The sequence below is a fragment of the Pleuronectes platessa genome, chromosome 8, assembly GCF_947347685.1.
Source record: "Pleuronectes platessa chromosome 8, fPlePla1.1, whole genome shotgun sequence".
Taxonomy (NCBI): Eukaryota; Metazoa; Chordata; class Actinopteri; order Pleuronectiformes; family Pleuronectidae; genus Pleuronectes; species Pleuronectes platessa.
Genome location: NC_070633.1, coordinates 19,904,154 through 19,923,316, shown reverse-complemented (window position 1 = coordinate 19,923,316; position 19,163 = coordinate 19,904,154). Strand labels below are relative to the sequence as shown.

At 43.5% G+C, this 19,163-nt stretch overlaps 2 protein-coding genes across 2 annotated transcripts; both read left to right on the top strand.

The window, feature by feature from the left end:
* Positions 1 to 5,110: 5,110 nt before the first annotated feature.
* Positions 5,111 to 12,856, top strand: slc25a43 (solute carrier family 25 member 43). The gene is made up of 5 exons (XM_053429365.1): positions 5,111 to 5,541; positions 7,426 to 7,667; positions 7,873 to 8,045; positions 11,562 to 11,696; positions 12,241 to 12,856. The coding sequence occupies exons 1-5, from the start codon at positions 5,270 to 5,272 to the stop codon at positions 12,439 to 12,441; spliced, it is 1,023 nt and encodes a 340-aa protein (XP_053285340.1). The 5' UTR covers positions 5,111 to 5,269; the 3' UTR covers positions 12,442 to 12,856.
* Positions 12,857 to 14,286: 1,430 nt separating this feature from the next.
* On the top strand, positions 14,287 to 16,492 carry slc25a5 (solute carrier family 25 member 5). Its single transcript, XM_053429366.1, has 4 exons — positions 14,287 to 14,513; positions 15,243 to 15,729; positions 15,837 to 15,977; positions 16,080 to 16,492. The coding sequence occupies exons 1-4, from the start codon at positions 14,403 to 14,405 to the stop codon at positions 16,235 to 16,237; spliced, it is 897 nt and encodes a 298-aa protein (XP_053285341.1). The 5' UTR covers positions 14,287 to 14,402; the 3' UTR covers positions 16,238 to 16,492.
* Positions 16,493 to 19,163: the final 2,671 nt, after the last annotated feature.

The following is a 19,163-nucleotide window of genomic DNA, read 5'->3' as shown; positions in this document are numbered from 1 at the left end:
AGCTTGCACATCAGCCTCAGGTCCTGTCTGGCTGTCACATGACAGCTTTTAATCAGTGACTTATGACGCAAAACCCACCAGACAACAGTGTGACATTCAAACTTCCCTTCTGGGGACTTACAGCCATTTGTGTATTTTGAATTGAATGTCTGATTTTGGCCTGCATAGGCCACAACATGCTACATGATTTGTTTTTTTTGGATTATATGGCATTATATGGTCTCTTAGCTGTATCAGAAATGTAGCCATGTAAACATGATGGGACAGCACGGTAAGAATGACACTGTAGTGGGAAAATTTGACGACAAAAAGCTTGTATGTTCATGTCTGTGAGTCAGAAGAGACCTTCCAGTCTTCCCTGTGTAAATATGCTTTAGCCCCAGATGATCCTCAAGGCCTAGCTTGTTTGTACCTGCCGTGTCGTTCTGCTCGTCTGCCCAGCATGACACCCTGTAGCCCAGGATCAGCCCTGTGAGGATCAAAAGACCTTGGTGATTCTTATCAGATAATATTCTTGTCCGCCGTCCCTCCCCTTTGAGTCCAGCCTCCTCACACTGTTGACCTGGACCCTGCACACTGTTCCTTATGGCCCTTTGGCCTTTCCTCTTCTTATCACCGTGATGGCCGTGCCGTGATAAGGCCGGTCCAGCCTTGGGACAGAAGGAGGGTGCAGTCCGCTCTTCTTAACCTCCACCGTTGCATAACTCGGACACTTCAGGGCAGTAAAGAGGTTATCCCCCCTCTGTGCGAGTGCTAGTGTGTTTTACATGCTCACACCGTGCAAATTATATTAATCATAAATGTGATCTGACCTGTACATTGTAAATAGGTGATATGAACATGCAGTATGCCAGTCTCATGTTACTATTTTATGTATATTAGTTAATGCTAGGTGGTTTTATGGCGATATCGTGTTGTTTTCCTGCTGGGAATATGTTTTAAGCTTAAACCTGATCATCCTTTTTTAGAGAATGCTGAACACTTTCTAGCATTGACATGTGATACATCTGTCTGCGTTACATACTTTTATGAGTCTGCCGGCAACGCAGACAGACAGGGAGGACTGGTGTCCAAAGTCACGACCCTGCCCTGACCTGGATGAAGGAAATGGTCACGCTGCTCGAGACAAAGCAGGGCAAAGGAGAGTCTGAGGGGCTGGCTGGTCAGCCTCTAACAATGGGTCCGTGCTCTAAGACCGCGGGCCACACAAAGGCCAGAGAAACCCCCACCTTCCAACTCCCACATTGCAATAGAGCTGGCATTTCACACTGGCCTGTGAACAGCCATTCAATCAAACTACTGTTTAACCTGACCCCTGACCTACACAGAAATCGAGATGAATCTGGCGGGATGTATTTAGGTACCTGACCTCACCGACCTTACTCCGAGCCAACCATCGGTAACTACACAACCTTACCTTGCCATCTTCAATGAAGTGAATAGTGTCTTTTTTTAATCTTTAAATCAAGGATCTACTCTATTTTGTAATTGTGACGCCAAATTTCTGTGAATATTCCATTTAAGCATGTAATCAATAGGCTCTCCAATAAATAACGTGTCTAGTGATGGGTGTTGGGAGCAATAGCTCCCTGGGGAACAAGGGACACCACCAGACCCTTCGTCTGGGTCAACTACCCTCGAGCCAGGGCTGAGAGGCAACCAAATGACCCTCTGCCTTCTCAATGGACTGCTCCTCCCCTCTACCTGTACGTGGCTCGGATCAAGGTGTGGGGGCTGCATATCAAACAGACTGGGCCCTTTGATGTGGATGGAAACACAAACACTGATTTGAGCAGAGTCGTAACAGCTTATTTGTTCCCTTTAGTCATTCATTGAGCCGCTTGTTGAATGTGTATGTCTTCAAAGGGCTGCTGCATGCACCGGTGGTACAGTAGCCGAGGAGGCTGTGAGAGCGCCGTGGCCTCGTGGGTTGTTGGAAGGCCATCTGGCTTCCTGCTCCTTAGATTTGATATTGATTTATTGGCTGTACATGGGAAGATAAGGGGACACCAGCTGCCAGAAGTTGTCCTCTGCATCCTCACAGACAATGGGCCTCCTGGTCATCCACATCCTGACTCAAGAGCTAATGCATGTGAAGTTCTTACAAGGAAAATAGAAATCAACGGAAAAAATAACACAATTAGATATTTTTGCACAAATTCTGCATTATACTTTAGATGTGTGGGTTTTTCGTGGTGATGCTTAAGGCTGTTTAAAAAAAGCAACAGCAGATGCAGAGCTAAATGGACAAATGGACCACAAATTGGATGAAATTAATCACAGATTACCTAATAAGTTATGGATCAGTACTTCCACAATGATAACACAGATAATGTCCTTTAGGCTACACATTTATTGCTGATTCTACAATCTGTGCGACGTATTTGAGCACACTTAGCATCTGCAGGGCTGAGATAACACTAGTTTAAATGTCTGTCATAAAGACAGTTCCCAGTAATGAGGTGCAAAATTGCATTTACTATTCCTAACAAACCCTGACATCCTTTCACAGCTTAACCTTTCACAGAAACCATTAGTCCAAATTTAGGCTCCTATGCATAACAGGTCTCCCATTCCTGTCGAGTGAGCCAGGGAGCATGGCAGTTTGGCCTTGTCGGCGGAGGTGTCGAAATGGTGTTACAGTGAATTGTACATATGCCTGATGATTCTCACCAATACACCTCTGACCCTTGAAAAAAAAGACACACACTCACACAGACAGACTGCTCCCCATCCCCCGTCCCATCCCTTTCTTCCCTTTCCCCTCCCCTGCCAACACAAGCCTGTGATGTGACTGTCTCGGATAATGAGGTGAGAATTTTATTGCTGCAGTCTATAAGCCTGGCACCAGTCCGTGAGGCCCTAGGCCCCTCTGGTATGGGGCGCCCCCTGTTGACCGCCGTGAGCTCCCACCATAACAGAGACAGCCCTTTCGGGTCCTGCAGGGATGCACTTCAAAGTGGGAGATCAATGGATGACTTGCGCATGACATCCAGGGAATGACAATGCCTCAGCCAGCCTACACCTACTGCTACGTGCCCGGCAATAGAGACACAAAGACATGCAGGCTGCTCCCGCACTACACTTGCTGCATTGAGGAAGTGCTCATTCAGGAGGGGGCTATACATACAGGAAGAAGGCAGTGCTCTATCTGTATTCTATAGTGACAATCTGAGGGGCAGAGGAAGGACATCAAGGAGACAGAGGGGCAGCAGATTCTCGGTGGCGTTCTGCTTGATTGCTGAAGCATTAATTGATAAGATGCAGCATGAGTCCACGTCACCCCACTTATCTTTAAAGAAACCCATCACATTATCTAGAGTCTTACAAACTACACACACACATGACAGTGGGATCAAAGGGTTTGGAAAGTGAGCGTTATTTATCGTTCAGGGGAGAAATTAATTTATTCCTACTGTGACATTTCTTCTGTTAGATCAAGTAAATGAGTCCAGATCCTCTTACCGGCCTGAGCCTTGTCATACAGGCCTCTAAATATGTATTAATTTGCCACAGCAGTAATTGGCTCTGCACTTGCTCCACCACCTCTGCAATGACATCCACCGCATCAGAATGAGATGTTTGAGTTTTCAGAGGTGAAAGCCAGTATCACTGTCACACATGGGGGACTTTCTGTGATCAGGCCGTCGTTTTCCTCTGGTTGGATCTGTCATTAAGGAAAGGCCTTTGTGAAGCAGCCAAGTGGTCCAGCCGCAGACAGAAGTTGGGCTCCTGGCGTGCATCTGAGGTTGTCAGCCCGGCAGGGGAGGGAGGCGCTCCCAGCGGGCCGAGACAAGGAGAAAACAAACATGATGCTGGAACAAGACAGTGACGACAGATCCCTGCTGATAAATACAGTTACACAGGGAATCAGACCTGATGTATTCCCTCGGTAGATTGATGGACATATAATTCAACTGAAATAATAATGACACAATGAGGAACATAAATAAAAATGCCTGACTGGCAGTACATATCAGTACTGAAGCAACTACAATACATCAGCATGTATCAATTATAGTGTTCTCATTTTACTCATGAGTTTCATGGAAATAGATTTGACTACTAATAAATCATCTAGTTAAAGGTTAAAAGCTGACCTTTATATGAAATGCCACCTTTTAATATATTAAACAGGGGAAAAAAAACATTGTAGATGTCACTGTACATGAAACCAGGAACTAAATAAATGAATTATGCAACTAATTAGCAGTTACTACCACCCTCCCCCAGTTTCTGTCACAACAAGACAACATGTTGTACTATGGCGCCACCTAAAGGGGTCTGCGAAATAAGGAAACATGGTTTAAGACAGCTACTCAAATCAATGTAATGGAAATTATTTAATGGGAGAGCACATACAGCATGACAACTCAAAAATATGCTTTTGTATTAGGCCCATTTGACTGTTACCACTATAGAAAAGTAAATAACCACAATCGGATTATTACTGTACCAAAAGTTAAGAACAACATTGTACTTTTCTTGACTATTTTATGCCACTTCATAATCATATATGAATTATTATAGATTTGTGTTTCATACTTAAACTCTAACTTATACACAAAGAACATACATATATATATATATATATATAGTATGTGTGTACAGTGTCTAAGAGTGTAAGTGTGTAAGATTGAATGACATCTAGTGGTGAAGTTGAATGTTGCAGCCTCACCTCCACCTTCCAAACATGAAAGAGAACCTAACCCTACCCATTGTCATAGAAACTGATTTTTTTTTGTCCAGTTTGGCCTACAGTAAAAAACAAAACATGGCGGCCTCTGTAGAGAAGACCCGCTCCTGATGTGAAATATAAAGTATTTTAATATAAAAGGCTCATTTTAGGGTAAAGTAAACCACAATTTGTACAACATTACCTTGTCTTAGATGAAACACACTAGTGAAAACATCACTGGGATTAGTTTATACTCAATTCTTGCCAATAGATCCCTTTCACCTAAATCCTACACACAGGACCTCCATCTTTCCACCTTACATTTTACTTGTTCATATCTTTCCCTGGTGAATCTCTTGAGTGTCCATTTGAAAGCTTTGGTTCGTGAACACTACCCCCTAGTGTTGCTGGGGTGTACCTTCAGCGCTCCTCCCTGGGTCCCGTGTGACGTTGAGGGTGTCACACAACACCGCAGCTCCTCCGGGCCGGACACGGACACCTCCTCTCTTCTCCTCTCCCCGCTATATTTGGATAAACAAAGTGTGCAGATTAAGCTTTGGGATGGTCGTGGGCTCATAACAGCGCACAGCGATGGCCTCGGTGAAGAAGGACAACCGGCTGACCGCCTCGCAGAGCTTCCTGTGCACCGGGTTCTCCGGGTTCCTCAGCAAGAGCGTCACCTCTCCCCTGGAGGTGGTGCGGATCAAGAGCCAGGTGGGAACCTTCCACTGCAAGAGGGGCTTCTGCCAGAGCTTCCTCCTCATCTACCAGAACGAGGGGCTGCGGGGCTTCTGGAAGGGGAACCTCGCGTCCTGTCTGCGGCTCTTCCCTTACACCGCGGTGCACCTTGCCACCTACAAGAAGTGAGTTTACAAACACTGCTGCTCGGTCAGCTGGTTGTCATTGGTCCTCACTGGGTTCGTGATGGTGGTTATTAGCTGGTTAGTCGGTCTGGTCAGCTGATGTTGACTTGGTAAGTTTGTGCGACGTGAAACACAAGATGACGCGTGTAACATTCCGTGGAAACTTAACAAACTGACCCGGTGACTGTTTGTTGTTTGTTTGACGCGATGAAATAAACCAAACATTTTCGCTTTTTAGTTGTTTATTTGTTTTCTGTGCGGCGAAACACGTACTTCCTGTTTTACTGCAGGAGGCGGGCGCGCTGGTGTTTTAGCCAATGAGAAGGCAGGATTCGCTCAGTCGATATTTAAATATGTGGGTTGACGTTTTTGCCCTGTGCTCGGTCTCGCAGGTAGTTTGTGTAGTATACAGATATTCATTAGGTTTGCAGCTTAGTACAACAATTACTCCAGTAATATCTCTCTTGACTAACAACTATTTTTATTTACTTTTTCTGATGTATAACAGAACATATAGTCGTAATCGAAAAATCATCAGCTGATCAGTCATTGTTGCATATTATCAGCTCGGCATCTTTATTGTATCAATAATTGATCTTGATCATCATTTTTGACATTTAACCAAACAAACAATTACCTAATTAAACAAGAAGCATATTAAATAGGATGACAATTCATTTTAGCATTAGTTACAGGTTGTACATATATATATATATATATATATATATACATGTACATATCCTGGATGTGCATATCACTGCTGCCTGCAAGGCTAAACTCAGGGCATACAACTGCCTTATTCCTCGAGTGGGTTACTACAGGACAAACCATACATACCAGCAGCATGGCTGATAAGTAAATCTGCTGGTGTGTTAGGAACAATAATCCATCCATATGTCATAAATACATTATCTGCTGTCTGTAGATATGAAGCGGCCACAGTGTGTAAGTCTGTCCAGAGCCCCAGGACACATGTTCATGTAAAGACCGCCCCACCACAAACCTCTGTCCTGAACTGTACACTGTGTTCCTGGAAAGAAAGCCCCCCCCCCTCCCCCTCCTCTGTGCCTTGGTCACACACATAATCACGTTACTGGTCTGCTGGTTCACAGATGTATATAGATTCATGGTTTTAAAAATACATCAAAGCAACAGTAGAGGTGAAACAAATGAAGCTGTTCTCAGTCTAATAAAATTAAAGGTTATTTATTAAAAAGAAATTCAAATGAGACAAAAACATGGAGATGATTAATAACATTCATACAAAAGGTTCTTATCAAAAACCCTGAAGCTGCTGAACCTAAAATTATAATTTAATTAATCAATTAGATATTCCGCAAACGTCTGAAATATTAATATGAGCCTCCCGAAACCCAAAGGGATCTTTGTTTTGTCTCTGCTACGGCTGCAACCAACAAATATATTCATTTTTTTTCTGTTAAACAATTATTTTATCGATTCATCATTTTCTCAGAAAATGATGAGGAATTCCTAAAATCACACATCTGAGAATCAATCACTGGTGAATGTTTGGTATTTTTGCTGAACGATTAACTGAAAGCTAAGACAGTTAAACTTAAGAAGCTGGAACCAGCACATGTCTGGTAATTAAGTTAAATGGTGGAATTTATTTAATTAATTTTACATTAATGGCTACAACATTTAATCTTGTTCTTGCATTAAACCAAAGTGTAAAAATGCGAGTGGTTCTTATTTCAAAACATTGAGGTTACTTCACAGTGTAGTTGGAGACCAGCGGTGAATACACACAGATAAATGAAAAAAAAAGAAAAATAATCACTGTTTATATTGACTTATGAGGGAAACAGTCACTGTCCGATCAATGTATTCGCAGTAAATAAATGTGTCCTCCTCTGTGTGCAGGATCGTCCACCTTCACATGGACGAGCTGGGCTTCATCTCTCAGTGGAGGGCCATATTAGCCGGGGGTCTGGCTGGTTTTGCTGCTGCTCTGGCCACGTACCCTCTGGAGGTGGTGGAGACCAGGCTCATTGCTCAGAACTGCAGACAGCCCACGTACATCGGCGTAATACACACCCTCTTAAAGATCTACAGGAGTGAGGGGCTGCTGGCTCTCTACAGGGGCTTCTCCCTCACTGTTTTAGGTGTGTATGCATATTCATACAGGGTCATTCGATGAGTAGTTGATGTTAAGTTTTCATTAAGTGCATTTGTCAGTCATGTAGTTCAGGTGGCCTGAGAAAAATATTCAAAAATACAATCCTTAAAGCTTTTCTCTTCATCCTCTATTTCCCCCTCGTTTGAGTTACACATTTCGTTAACCATTCATTTCACCGTAACTTTCTCCAGGTGCATTTCCCTTCTCTATCGGATGCTACGCAGTCTACAGGAACTTGGACAAGATCTGGCAGGAGCCTCCTTTTCGCTTCACTCCCCTCCAGAACTTCATCAATGGCTGTCTTGCAGCAGGAGTCTCTCAAACCCTCTCGTACCCGTTTGAAACGGTGAAAAGGAAAATGCAAGTAAGTTCATCCGAGCTCTTGCTTTACTGCAGGTGGCCTGTGGGTTTTACATGAACTATAAAACTGCAAAAATAAAATGAATACAAGAATGTCAGAAATGATAATTGGAATTAAGGAAACACAGAAATATGATAGTTATTATAATAGTCATTATACACCTGGTAAATTAAGTTTAACTAAAAAATATTTGTTATAAGACATCTGAGATTCTCTACTTGACTGCAATCAACTGCATAGAGATGGGACTGGAAATCATTTGATAGATACTTACATTAAATAAAATAATTCTCTTCTACTTGTCTAATAAATCCCCCTTATTTTTTAACTGCATTATTCAAATTCAAATAACTAAAGGCCTCAGTATGCTTCTCCGAGTCCGTTTCGGAATGACGGACGGACGGATCGGACTGATTTATAGTTCTACGAGCCTTTTTGTTGTGAAAACAATTCACCGCCAGAACAGTAAATGGCGAAACGGAAGTCGAGCTTAGACAAGCCTACGTCATGAGGTATAAAGAAGAAGTCCACGCTGGTTTATTTACGTCCTCCCGGCTCCTCACACACAGTGAACGATGGTAACAGAAAAAGGATGTTGATGACGCGACAGTTTTTGCTGAATAAAGTGACACCCAGCGGGTCAAAATGCTTTTGTTATCGTGCCTTAGCGCAGCAGTTCCCCGGTCTTGTTTCCAAACTGCGTTGCTAATTCAACAGCTGCAACAGCTTGAAGCTACACGGAGGCAGCTAGCTCCCCCCAGCTTCCACACACAGTCAGCACGGACACCCGATACTAACTACTACCAAGTGTTTGCTTCTAACCTGACGGTGTTTGAGAAACAGTGTCATGAGCCGTGGGATTAAAGTCAGCGGGTTTTTGCGCTGTTCCCACCGCAGTTAGCATGGTGGCTAGCCCGCTAGCCCCGTTATCAAAGTTCGTTATAACCGTATGTGACCGTACACACATGCTGTAAGTGCTCTAACCAGCCACCGTCAGCCGGACACACTTGTCACATTAATCATAGAGTCGTAGTTGTGATTTTGGTTTATTGTGATGTAGGGAATGGAACAGGAAGTTTCCATTCCGAAATGCTGGCGTTAGCGGACCAATCACAGCCAAGTGCTATCCGTGGGCTGTCCGTCATTTCGACGTGTAGTTAGAAAAATGAGAGCTGCACGAAAAGCTCTGCGAGGAGCCTCGGAGAGGCACGGAGAGGGCGTTCCACATTGGAGAGGGCGGTCCTATCTGTCCGTGTCCGTCAAAACGGAGAAGCATACATTGGCCTTAAGGCCTCAGTATGCTTCTCCGAGTCCGTTTCGGAATGACGGACGGACGGAGCGGAAGGACCCTTTTTGATTTATAGTTCTACGAGCCTTTTTGTTGTGAAAACAATTCACCGCCAGAACAGTAGATGGCGAAACGGAAGTCGAGCTTAGACAAGCCTACCTTATGAGGTATATAGAAGAAGTCCATGCTGGTTTATTTACGTCCTCCCGGCTCCTCACACACAGTGAACGATGGCAACTAACAGAAAAAGGATGTTGATGACGCGACAGTTTTTGCTGAATAAAGTGACACCCAGCGGGTCAAAATGCTTTTGTTATCGTGTCTTAGCGCAGCAGTTCCCCGGTCTTGTTTCCAAACTGCGTTGCTAATTCAACAGCTGCAACAGCTTGAAGCTACACGGAGGCAGCTAGCTCCCCCCAGCTTCCACACACAGTCAGCACGGACACCCGATACTAACTACTACCAAGTGTTTGCTTCTAACCTGACGGTGTTTGAGAAACAGTGTCATGACAGCCGTGGGATTAAAGTCAGCGAGTTTTTGCGCTGTTCCCACCGCAGTTAGCATGGTGGCTAGCCCGCTAGCCCCGTTATCAAAGTTCGTTATAACCGTATGTGACCGTACACACATGCTGTAAGTGCTCTAACAAGCCACCGTCAGCCGGACAACGCCGCTGGCTTAACACACTTGTCACATTAATCATAGAGTCGTAGTTGTGATTTTGGTTTATTGTGATGTAGGGAATGGAACAGGAAGTTTCCATTCCGAAATGCTGGCGTTAGCGGACCAATCACAGCCAAGTGCTATCCGTGGGCTGTCCGTCATTTCGACGTGTAGTTAGAAAAATGAGAGCTGCACGAAAAGCTCTCCGAGGAGCCTCGGAGAGGCACGGAGAGGGCGTTCCACGTTGAAGAGGGCGGTCCTATCTGTCCGTGTCCGTCAAAACGGAGAAGCATACATTGGCCTTTAAGCTCAAACAAGTTTTTAGTGCAGCAGGTCCATTTGATTTGTTGTATTACCACCTTTAGTCCATAGGGGGGCAGCGACGTTCCCCTACTTGGCCACTCATCTTTTTTTGTTGCACATGGAAAGTTGTGATTCTTTAACCACAATATTAATTGTTGTTGATTTTTCAGCTTTATCCGGAAATGAAATCAGTGCATGTAAATGTAATGTCAGAACATTTTCTGAATATGTTTTAAATCACCTTGGTCACATGACTGCCCCTTTAATGCCTGCTGCATGTTAGAAAGGACCCATGGGGAACAATGGCGCTGCAAAGGACAGAATTCTACTTCCGGTTTTATCGGCCTATTATTAGTAGCCACAAGGTTCAACAGCAGCTGGGAATGTGAATGTGTCCCGGGTCTGCACAAGCTACAGATAAGTTCTCTAAAGATAGCCACCGACTATCAGACAGTGGTCAGCCTCAGAGTTGTGTGCGTCCAGCTCATCAAACATGTCATCATTTAATTCAAGGATTCAGCTCTTATCTTGTCTTTAAAAACCTAAAAGGGTAAACCTTTACAAGCCAGCTGGAGAATGGGTGATAAGAAAACAGCTGAGGATGTTTACTGAAGCTCAGGGTAATGATTTAAGCTGAGTATTGTTTAACTAGCTCGATGCTTCCTCTACAAAAGCAGCTGTTTGAATAGTCTAATACCATTAAGGCTGCCTCTTCCCTTTCGGAACCATGAAACTGCAAGTTGCATTCCTCCGTCACATGACAGTCAGCCTGCAGAGCTGTCTGTGTACTAAACTAAAGAGGACACTCTGTGACTCCTGTGAACTTTAACATACTTAAATATGTTAATATAATAATATTACACAATCTTTTCTACCTTATTTACATATTTGATGTGAATGTCACTGCAATTTTAATAATCAGTCAAGATTTGTATATTTTGCATTTTCTGAACTTCACACAAAATACAATATGGTGTTTTATATTTAAATATTTTATATTTAAACAATAGATTCTGGTCATTGGCTCCTAAAAGTTGAAATGAGAAGTTGAGAAAATCACTCCCAACCGAAAGATTGTCAAAGAGATCGTATTTCCTATCTGATCACAAGTCCTGTAGTAAACACGGACGGGGGGAGGTCAGACGGGGTCAGACGGGGGGAGGTCAAGGAAAGTATGACCCTGATGCTTTCCTTGACCTCTCTGGTTATAACTTAAAAGACTCATCGTGATTAACCTTTTAAAACGTCACTTTCATTCTCCTCTCAGGCGCAGAGTGCCCGTCTTCCACATTGTGGTGGAGTTGACGTCCATTTCAACGGGGTGATGGACTGTTTCATACAGGTGGTGAAAAACAAAGGCGTACTCTCATTGTGGAGCGGTCTCACCGCCAACATGATCAAGGTAGGTTTCTCACTTATAGATTTGTCTTAAATGTTCATTATTTCAGCCTCCTCAATCATTCATATAGTCACAGTGCTGGTCCACTTCATCTTGGCACATACAGCTATTAGGAACAGAAATAACTGCACGTGCTTAGCAACATGAGGTTCGTTATGACTTGGAAAGATTTGTAGCCTTTGCAAAAGGGTACATGAGTAGGGGGGTGGAGCGTCGAAAGCAATGGTCAGTGTGTAAGTCATAGCGGGAATATCACAAGGAAGGTGTAGCAGACTGTCTCTTTTATGGCTTGATCCACTCTCCTATTTCAGCTGCAATGTCATGATGGATGCAAGTTGTTTGACAGATGTAAGAAGTTTTCAGGGACATTTATAAACTGAATATCCATCTGAAGGAAAACAAAGCTTGATTAAACACTAAGCAGAGTTTTATTAGTACACAAACCAGACCACAACCCTTCCACTGTTCCAGGCTTTTATCACACGATCACATGATGGAGGTCACTGATCTCTATCTCACAACCGTGTTTTCCTTCATTCCCTCATAGATTGTTCCCTGTTTTGGCCTTCTGTACACCTGCTTTGAGTTGTGCAAGCAGGTTTGCCTTTACCGCAACGGGTACATCATCTCACCCCTGAGCTACCAGCTCGCACCGGGGGTCGACCAGAGCCTCGGGCCGTCCGAGCTCCAGGAGCTGAAGCGCTACCTGAGAAACAGGAACTTTGACTCAGGGGAGTCGTCTTTTTGAAACCGCTGGTGAAGATTTTTCCTGTGGAAAATATTGACTGCTGACCACACATGACCATCAAAATGAGTTAGTTATCAGTCTGAGCTACTGTAATAATTCACTGTATTAATTACACAGTATTGTATTTCAGGTTTACTGTCTTCCTAAAAGCAAATAACATGTATTTACATGACTGTATGTCCTCTCTGCTGTGGTCTACCTCCTTGAAAACTGTTATTTTAACCGAGTATTTGTCAATTATGTATTTCCATGACTTTTTTAACCAAATGTTATGTGCCTTGTGAGATAAAAACTATTTATTTTGGGGCATATTTCAGTTATTGTTGCATTAACTTCATCGTAATGGCATTATGTTAAATGGCCGTTATAAGTATAAATGCTATTCATGCTGTAAAATAAAATCTGAGCACTTTCACCTTTTGCTATTGTTGTATAATAAAATGAAAGATATATTATGTGAATGTAACAATGAATGTGAATATTTTGATAAATAAGAGTAGGACAAAAAAAAAACTTATGTGTTAATAATCTCAGGTGAAGTTAAAATTGACCTTCAGGCAGATAAAACGTCATTTGTGCTGCTTTATTTATGTCATTACATACAGCTTAACTTTTTCAGGTTGCTCACAGATTAGCCTGCTTCCAAAGTTGTAAAGTAAGTAAACCAAATTACTGAAGTACTTCGGTATTTCTGTTTTCTGCTGCTTAATATGTTCCCTCAATGTCATTTGCAGATTCAGATTGATAACATAAATAGAAATGCAGTCAGAGCCCTTACCTCCACCAAAGCTCAACAGTCCTACACATTGTCTTGTTCTTACAGGGGAAACATAAAAGAAATACTGAAGTGGCCGGATCATCTCAATTAGAGGTTCTCACTTGTTTCCTACCCAAGGAGGATACAAGATTTTCCCTTTTCTTTTACAATGACAGATATTACAATGTTTTCACCGTATCAACACAGAATACATAAAAGAAAATTTTCATGGACCCCCATTTTGCGCCATGCATGCATGCATTTTTTTATAACACAAACAAAAACTACAAACAGTTTACCACGACACTTGGTGGAAGGTTGTGGTTTTGGCCTGGGAAGAAAACTTTAAATTTGAGTGTTGATCAGATCAGGATTTTTAGGGTGATAGATGATTAATTGACCCGAATGAATTTAAGGGGAACGTCTGGTCAAAGCTATATTCTTGTTCAAATTAAACTTGACTTTATCAGCTGCAACTCGGTGTCAGTGCTGTGTTGGGAAAAAGCAGAACAACCTGAGACTTGTGTATGAGGAGTGCAGATAACTAAGTTCATAAAAAAGTTAATTAATTAATATAAAAATGATATTATTTTATATTGTACGTAAAGCATTTTAAGCTGCATTTCTTGTATTAGTGGTGCTAAAAAAATAAAGTATATTATTATTATCATTATTATTATTATTAAAATGTGAAGGCTGGATCTGTGAGCTGATTGGCTCTCCTGCGTCGTCACACTGTGGGAAAGTGATTGACAACCAAAGGACACTAACAGATGGGGTGACCTTTACCCACCATGACACCTCTACTGCCCCTGTCTGACCTCTGACTTGACCTTGAGCCTGTGACCCCCACCTCAACAACTTTATCAATCAAAACTTTCTCCTCTGAGTTCTGCTGAGATGTGATGCAATATGAATGTATCACTAACTTTTAACCCACATTGTTAAACTTCCCTTCATGTTGTTCAGACAAGGCTTGCTCCTGCTGTGCCTCCAGTGCTGAGAAGGGGGGGGGGGGGGTTGGCACCAAATCTGTTCCCGCGTCTGACCAATGAGGAGCCGGCGTCGTAGTTTTTTTCTCGCGCTCAGTGTCCTTAAATCCCCTGACCTCACGATTGCACCCTGCCATCTCCACTACGCCGGCAAACCATCACCACCCACAGACCGAGCACCGAGGACGCACGGCGGCTGAAGACACCCGAAGATGAGTGAAACAGCCATTTCCTTCGCCAAGGACTTCCTGGCGGGTGGTATCGCCGCCGCCATCTCCAAAACAGCTGTAGCGCCCATCGAGAGAGTCAAGCTTCTCCTGCAGGTGAGTTTCAGCCCTATGTCCTCCTGGGCGCGCACCTGACGCCTCGTGGAACTTTAAGCAGTCGTATGTGGGAATCGAACCTTAAACTGGTCATGTGGGTTCTTGCAGAGCTAATTGTAAAGCATCCATGGGGCATTTAAAAAGATGCATCGATTTATTGTGGCAAGTTTATACAGTTTAAATATGCTACGTTAAAAGGAAAGGAAGGTGTCTATTAAAAGTAGTAGTAGTTATAAGAGCAGTTCTGTCACAGATTGGTGCAGGCAGACATGAGGAATAAGCTGAATCCCTGCTCATCAGGTTGCAAAGAAAACCCAGTGTCTTCTGTGTAAGAGGTAGATTTCACCCGCCTCTGTGTGCTAGTGGTGTTCAAAGCTGCTGATCCACCATGACAGGTGTGTAGTTTGGCCTGACCACAAACAGTTAAGGTCAGTGCAAGGTTTGTGTCATGGCTGCTGCAGTGCTAGGCCTGGACTGAGGAGGAAGAGGAGGAGGAGGATGGGCTATTCTTAATTGAATATTGTGAGGAGTTGTACTTTGGCCCATGGATAATAATGTGTCTACCAGCCAGATGCTTGAGAGGCCTGGGACTTAGTGTTCTCATGGATTGTATATGTTTGACAGGTGACAAGTTGCTGCAGATTCACAAAGTTCTGTTTTTTCATGTTGCATCCATCCCTCTTCATGTTTCCTTCTCTTATTCACCTGAGTCTCTCTGGTCTGATATAGGTTCAACATGCCAGCAGACAGATTACGGTTGACCAGCAGTACAAGGGCATCATTGACTGCGTCGTCCGTATCCGCAGAGAGCAGGGCTTCTACTCGTATTGGAGGGGGAACCTGGCCAACGTCATCCGATACTTCCCCACCCAGGCCCTCAACTTTGCTTTCAAGGACAAGTACAAGAAGGTCTTCCTCGATGGCGTGGACAGGCACAAGCAGTTCTGGAGATACTTCGCGGGCAACCTGGCGTCGGGCGGCGCCGCCGGAGCCACGTCCCTCTGTTTCGTCTACCCCCTCGACTTCGCCAGGACACGCTTGGCCGCTGATGTCGGGAGAGTCGGACAGGAGCGCGAGTTCAAAGGTCTGGGCGACTGCTTGGTGAAGATCTCCAAGTCTGATGGCATTAAGGGTCTGTATCAGGGCTTCAACGTCTCAGTACAAGGCATCATCATCTACAGGGCTGCTTACTTTGGCATGTACGACACCGCAAAGGGTGAGTTTTCATTATCAGACGCTGCAAAGCACGATGTCTCTGTTCTCAGGGCACCTCCTGACCTTTGTGACTCAGATTAACCTTCCTGGTTGACGTTCCTCTTGCAGGCATGCTTCCAGACCCCAAGAACACACACATTGTTGTCAGCTGGATGATCGCTCAGTCTGTGACTGCTGTCGCCGGTCTTGCATCCTACCCCTTCGACACCGTCCGTCGTCGTATGATGATGCAGTCTGGACGCAAAGGAGGTAAAAATGCCATATATACAAAAAAAAAATCTAACTTCCATTTTGCTCTTGTTTTATTAGAACAAGTTTTTGACTTCTTTGTAATTCTGTTTTTGTCCTCAGCCGACATCATGTACAGCGGGACCATCAACTGCTGGAAGAAGATCGCACGTGATGAGGGCGGCAAGGCCTTCTTCAAGGGAGCGCTGTCTAACGTGCTCAGAGGCATGGGTGGAGCCTTTGTGCTCGTCTTATACGATGAGCTCAAGAAAGTCATCTAAGTTGTTTTTGGATGTGCACTGTTCATGATGTGAAGTTTACCTGTAACATATGTACATTTCGAAGGACTTAAATACATCACTATATTTATAGGGACCAACTAGTATTGTCTGCTAGTTGTACCTGGGGAATCTGTCATGCACTGTTTTCTTGGCCCATGCTATTTCTTTTAAGTATTTTTGCCCCTCACCTGAATGTCAGTCCCCGAACACGGGAACCTTGAGGGGAGAAAGAAATAAAGGAAACTACCGAGTGAATCTCCTGCCTGGTTTTGAAATTTAATACCGTGTATGAAGGGCGCCATTACAGACGGAGTGTGACTGAGTGACCTGACAGCGCCGTGGTGCTTCAGGGAAACGTTTGGCAGCCTCTTGCGTGAAATGGAAGCTGCAGGTTGTATTTGGGGGGGGAGCCAAAATAAGCTGAGAAAGTTGACCTGTTGAAAATATAACAAGCAAGTCATGCTTACAGAAAAGTGACCCGCAGGAAGTCTTGAGCTCAACTAATCTATTTTACATGCACTGATATTTCATAATTTGTACTGCAAAGAAGCTACCAGGATTACCTGTAGGGACATGGATTATTCCAACGTCTCTAAAAATCCTTTTTTCCTCTGCCAAGCCTCGTCTCACTGCAACTTTTGCGAATGAGAAGTTTGAGCTGTTTAACCGTTAACTAGTAAAACACCCGTTTCCCTTATGATCCACATTCTAAATATCTCAGATGGCAGAAAACAGGATTACACATGCAGTCATAGTTCAGTTTTAGTTTAATGTGTATTCTAAGACGTGTCATAGATTGAATTCCTCCTGACATCTGACCATACCGGCTTTAGAGTAGCACATGATTGTAGCGAGGCCAGAATGGGACATTGTGCACTGGTTTGGCCTCTGAGACCAGAGTGTGTACCGGCCTATGACTCTTCTTCTTCCTCCTGCTGTGTCTCCAAATACAGGGCATTCACACCAAATGTTTAAATTGTGTTTAATGTGTGATTTCAGTGCCTGTAGTGTCAAGATGTGTTTGGACTCGACATTGATATTCCAGCAGCATACTGTCACCTGGTATTATGAGCTGCAGACGGGCTGTGAGGTCACGGGGCCACTGGGCAGCTTTAATCAGTTTTCGTTGCCTAATCAAAGAGCTGCTGCTGCCTGGGAACCTTAGTGTGGGTAAAAAAGGAATAAGGCCAGTGTTTCAATTAAGAATCTGTTTGACATGTGCGATAAGAAAATTCTCCGTGACCCAGGTTACAGACTAATGACAGTGCAGAGACGTTCTCAGTGAAAAGCTGCAGGCCATTCAAATATCTCAGAAATCCTCCACGAGTACTAAGTTATTGCATCTCTAATTATTCTCTCTGGAAGAGTGACCACATAATTAGAGTCTGTAAGAATTGTGTTATATTAAGTATTAAAATATCAGTCAAGATTTGAATGATTATGCTTCTCTCAAAGTTCATCAGAAGTTTAGTTCCGTCACTGGAGATGTTTCTCTTTTTGGATCTTGTGAAACGACCTAAGCCCAAAAAACAATCAGCCAAAATCATGAATGTGTTCGTGAAGTCACAAATGGGCTGCTCAGAGTTTTTATTGTATAATTTTAATAATCTCTTCAGTCACTTTCTTACCACAGTGTGAGATTAATGTGGTCATCATGTGAACTTAAGGAGCCCAGTGAATGTGGACATAATCGCTGTGCCTCGGACACTTGACCCCGACTGATCTTGAATGGAGGACAGTCTCATTTTAGCAACACTATCAGATTACATGATTTACCCAGCGGGAAACCATCTGATCTTCCACCCAGTGAATAACAACATCTTGGACGTGACCTCTGTTCCCAGAAAAACAGTTTAATACTACTTTGACCACTCTGTCTCCGCTCTCAGGAGCAGTGTGTAGTTCTTCCTCCACTCAGCCTACCTGCTCCACAGCTACTCTATCACAACTTTGCTAGGGATTAGTGAATCTGGAGCAACAGGGATCACAGCCATTCATGCACTGTCTGTCTGTGTGGCTGTAGGTTCAGTGCGACGAGCCTCCAAGAGATCACATCAACGATTCCAGGCGACACATTTTTCAACGTCATAAACTTCATTTATTTTGCCAGAATGCAGATTCTGACTAAATGTGTGCTTGACTTCAGTGATGTTTACATTTACAGACAATAGCTGCAGTCTGTGTAGTGTTAAAGTGTAAACTAAAAGAATAAAATGTGTCTCCAACACAAACTGACTGAAAAGGACAAACATGCCCTGAGGTCAGGGAGAGCTTTACTCTCAAATCAACATGGTGAAAAACATTCAAATGCTGAGCAAGAGTTTCCATAACATAACTTTTTACAACACTGCAAATAAAAGCAGCTGCTGTAATTCCTTTGTGTTATGAGGTGGAGGTGCTGTGGCCCAGTGGAGGCACATTCGATCCTTGGGTTGTTGCATCAGGATGGGAAAATAAACAATTGTTTAGTCCTTAGTCCACAGCAATGACAATTTTGTGAGACCTTTTTAAAATTCTATCAGCTATGTGCAGGAGACTGCAAAAACACCACAGCTGGGAACCTCCGATCAAAGCTTTATCCTACTAACTGGAGCTGGTTTAAATTTAATTTCATCAACTGTTTTGCATTATATTTAATAGGATCCCATATAAAATCTAAATTTGTTGTGTGACTCAAAAGTAAAATATCCCCCTCTGAATAATACAATAAATTAGACTGAAATGTAAACACTCATGTAAAGTATTTGGCACCTCAAATACTTGAGCCCACGTAAGGTCACTGCTTGAGTTGTAGTCACATTCCACCAGTGGCAGTTGGCAGATGATAAACAGAGTGAGTACCCACATGCAGGTCTGGGATCAGTGGAGCTTCACTTCACCCTGGTGTCAATAAAGACTCCTGTCAGACAAGCTGTTGCGTGACGTC

Coding starts and splice junctions, on each gene's coding strand:
- slc25a43 (XM_053429365.1), top strand. CDS start 5,270: ATGGCCTCGGTGAAGAAGGACAACCGGCTGACCGCCTCGCAGAGCTTC. Junction 5,542..7,425: donor CACCTTGCCACCTACAAGAA/GTGAGTTTACAA, acceptor CTCTGTGTGCAG/GATCGTCCACCTTCACATGG. Junction 7,668..7,872: donor CTTCTCCCTCACTGTTTTAG/GTGTGTATGCAT, acceptor AACTTTCTCCAG/GTGCATTTCCCTTCTCTATC.
- slc25a5 (XM_053429366.1), top strand. CDS start 14,403: ATGAGTGAAACAGCCATTTCCTTCGCCAAGGACTTCCTGGCGGGTGGT. Junction 14,514..15,242: donor GAGTCAAGCTTCTCCTGCAG/GTGAGTTTCAGC, acceptor GGTCTGATATAG/GTTCAACATGCCAGCAGACA. Junction 15,730..15,836: donor CATGTACGACACCGCAAAGG/GTGAGTTTTCAT, acceptor TTCCTCTTGCAG/GCATGCTTCCAGACCCCAAG.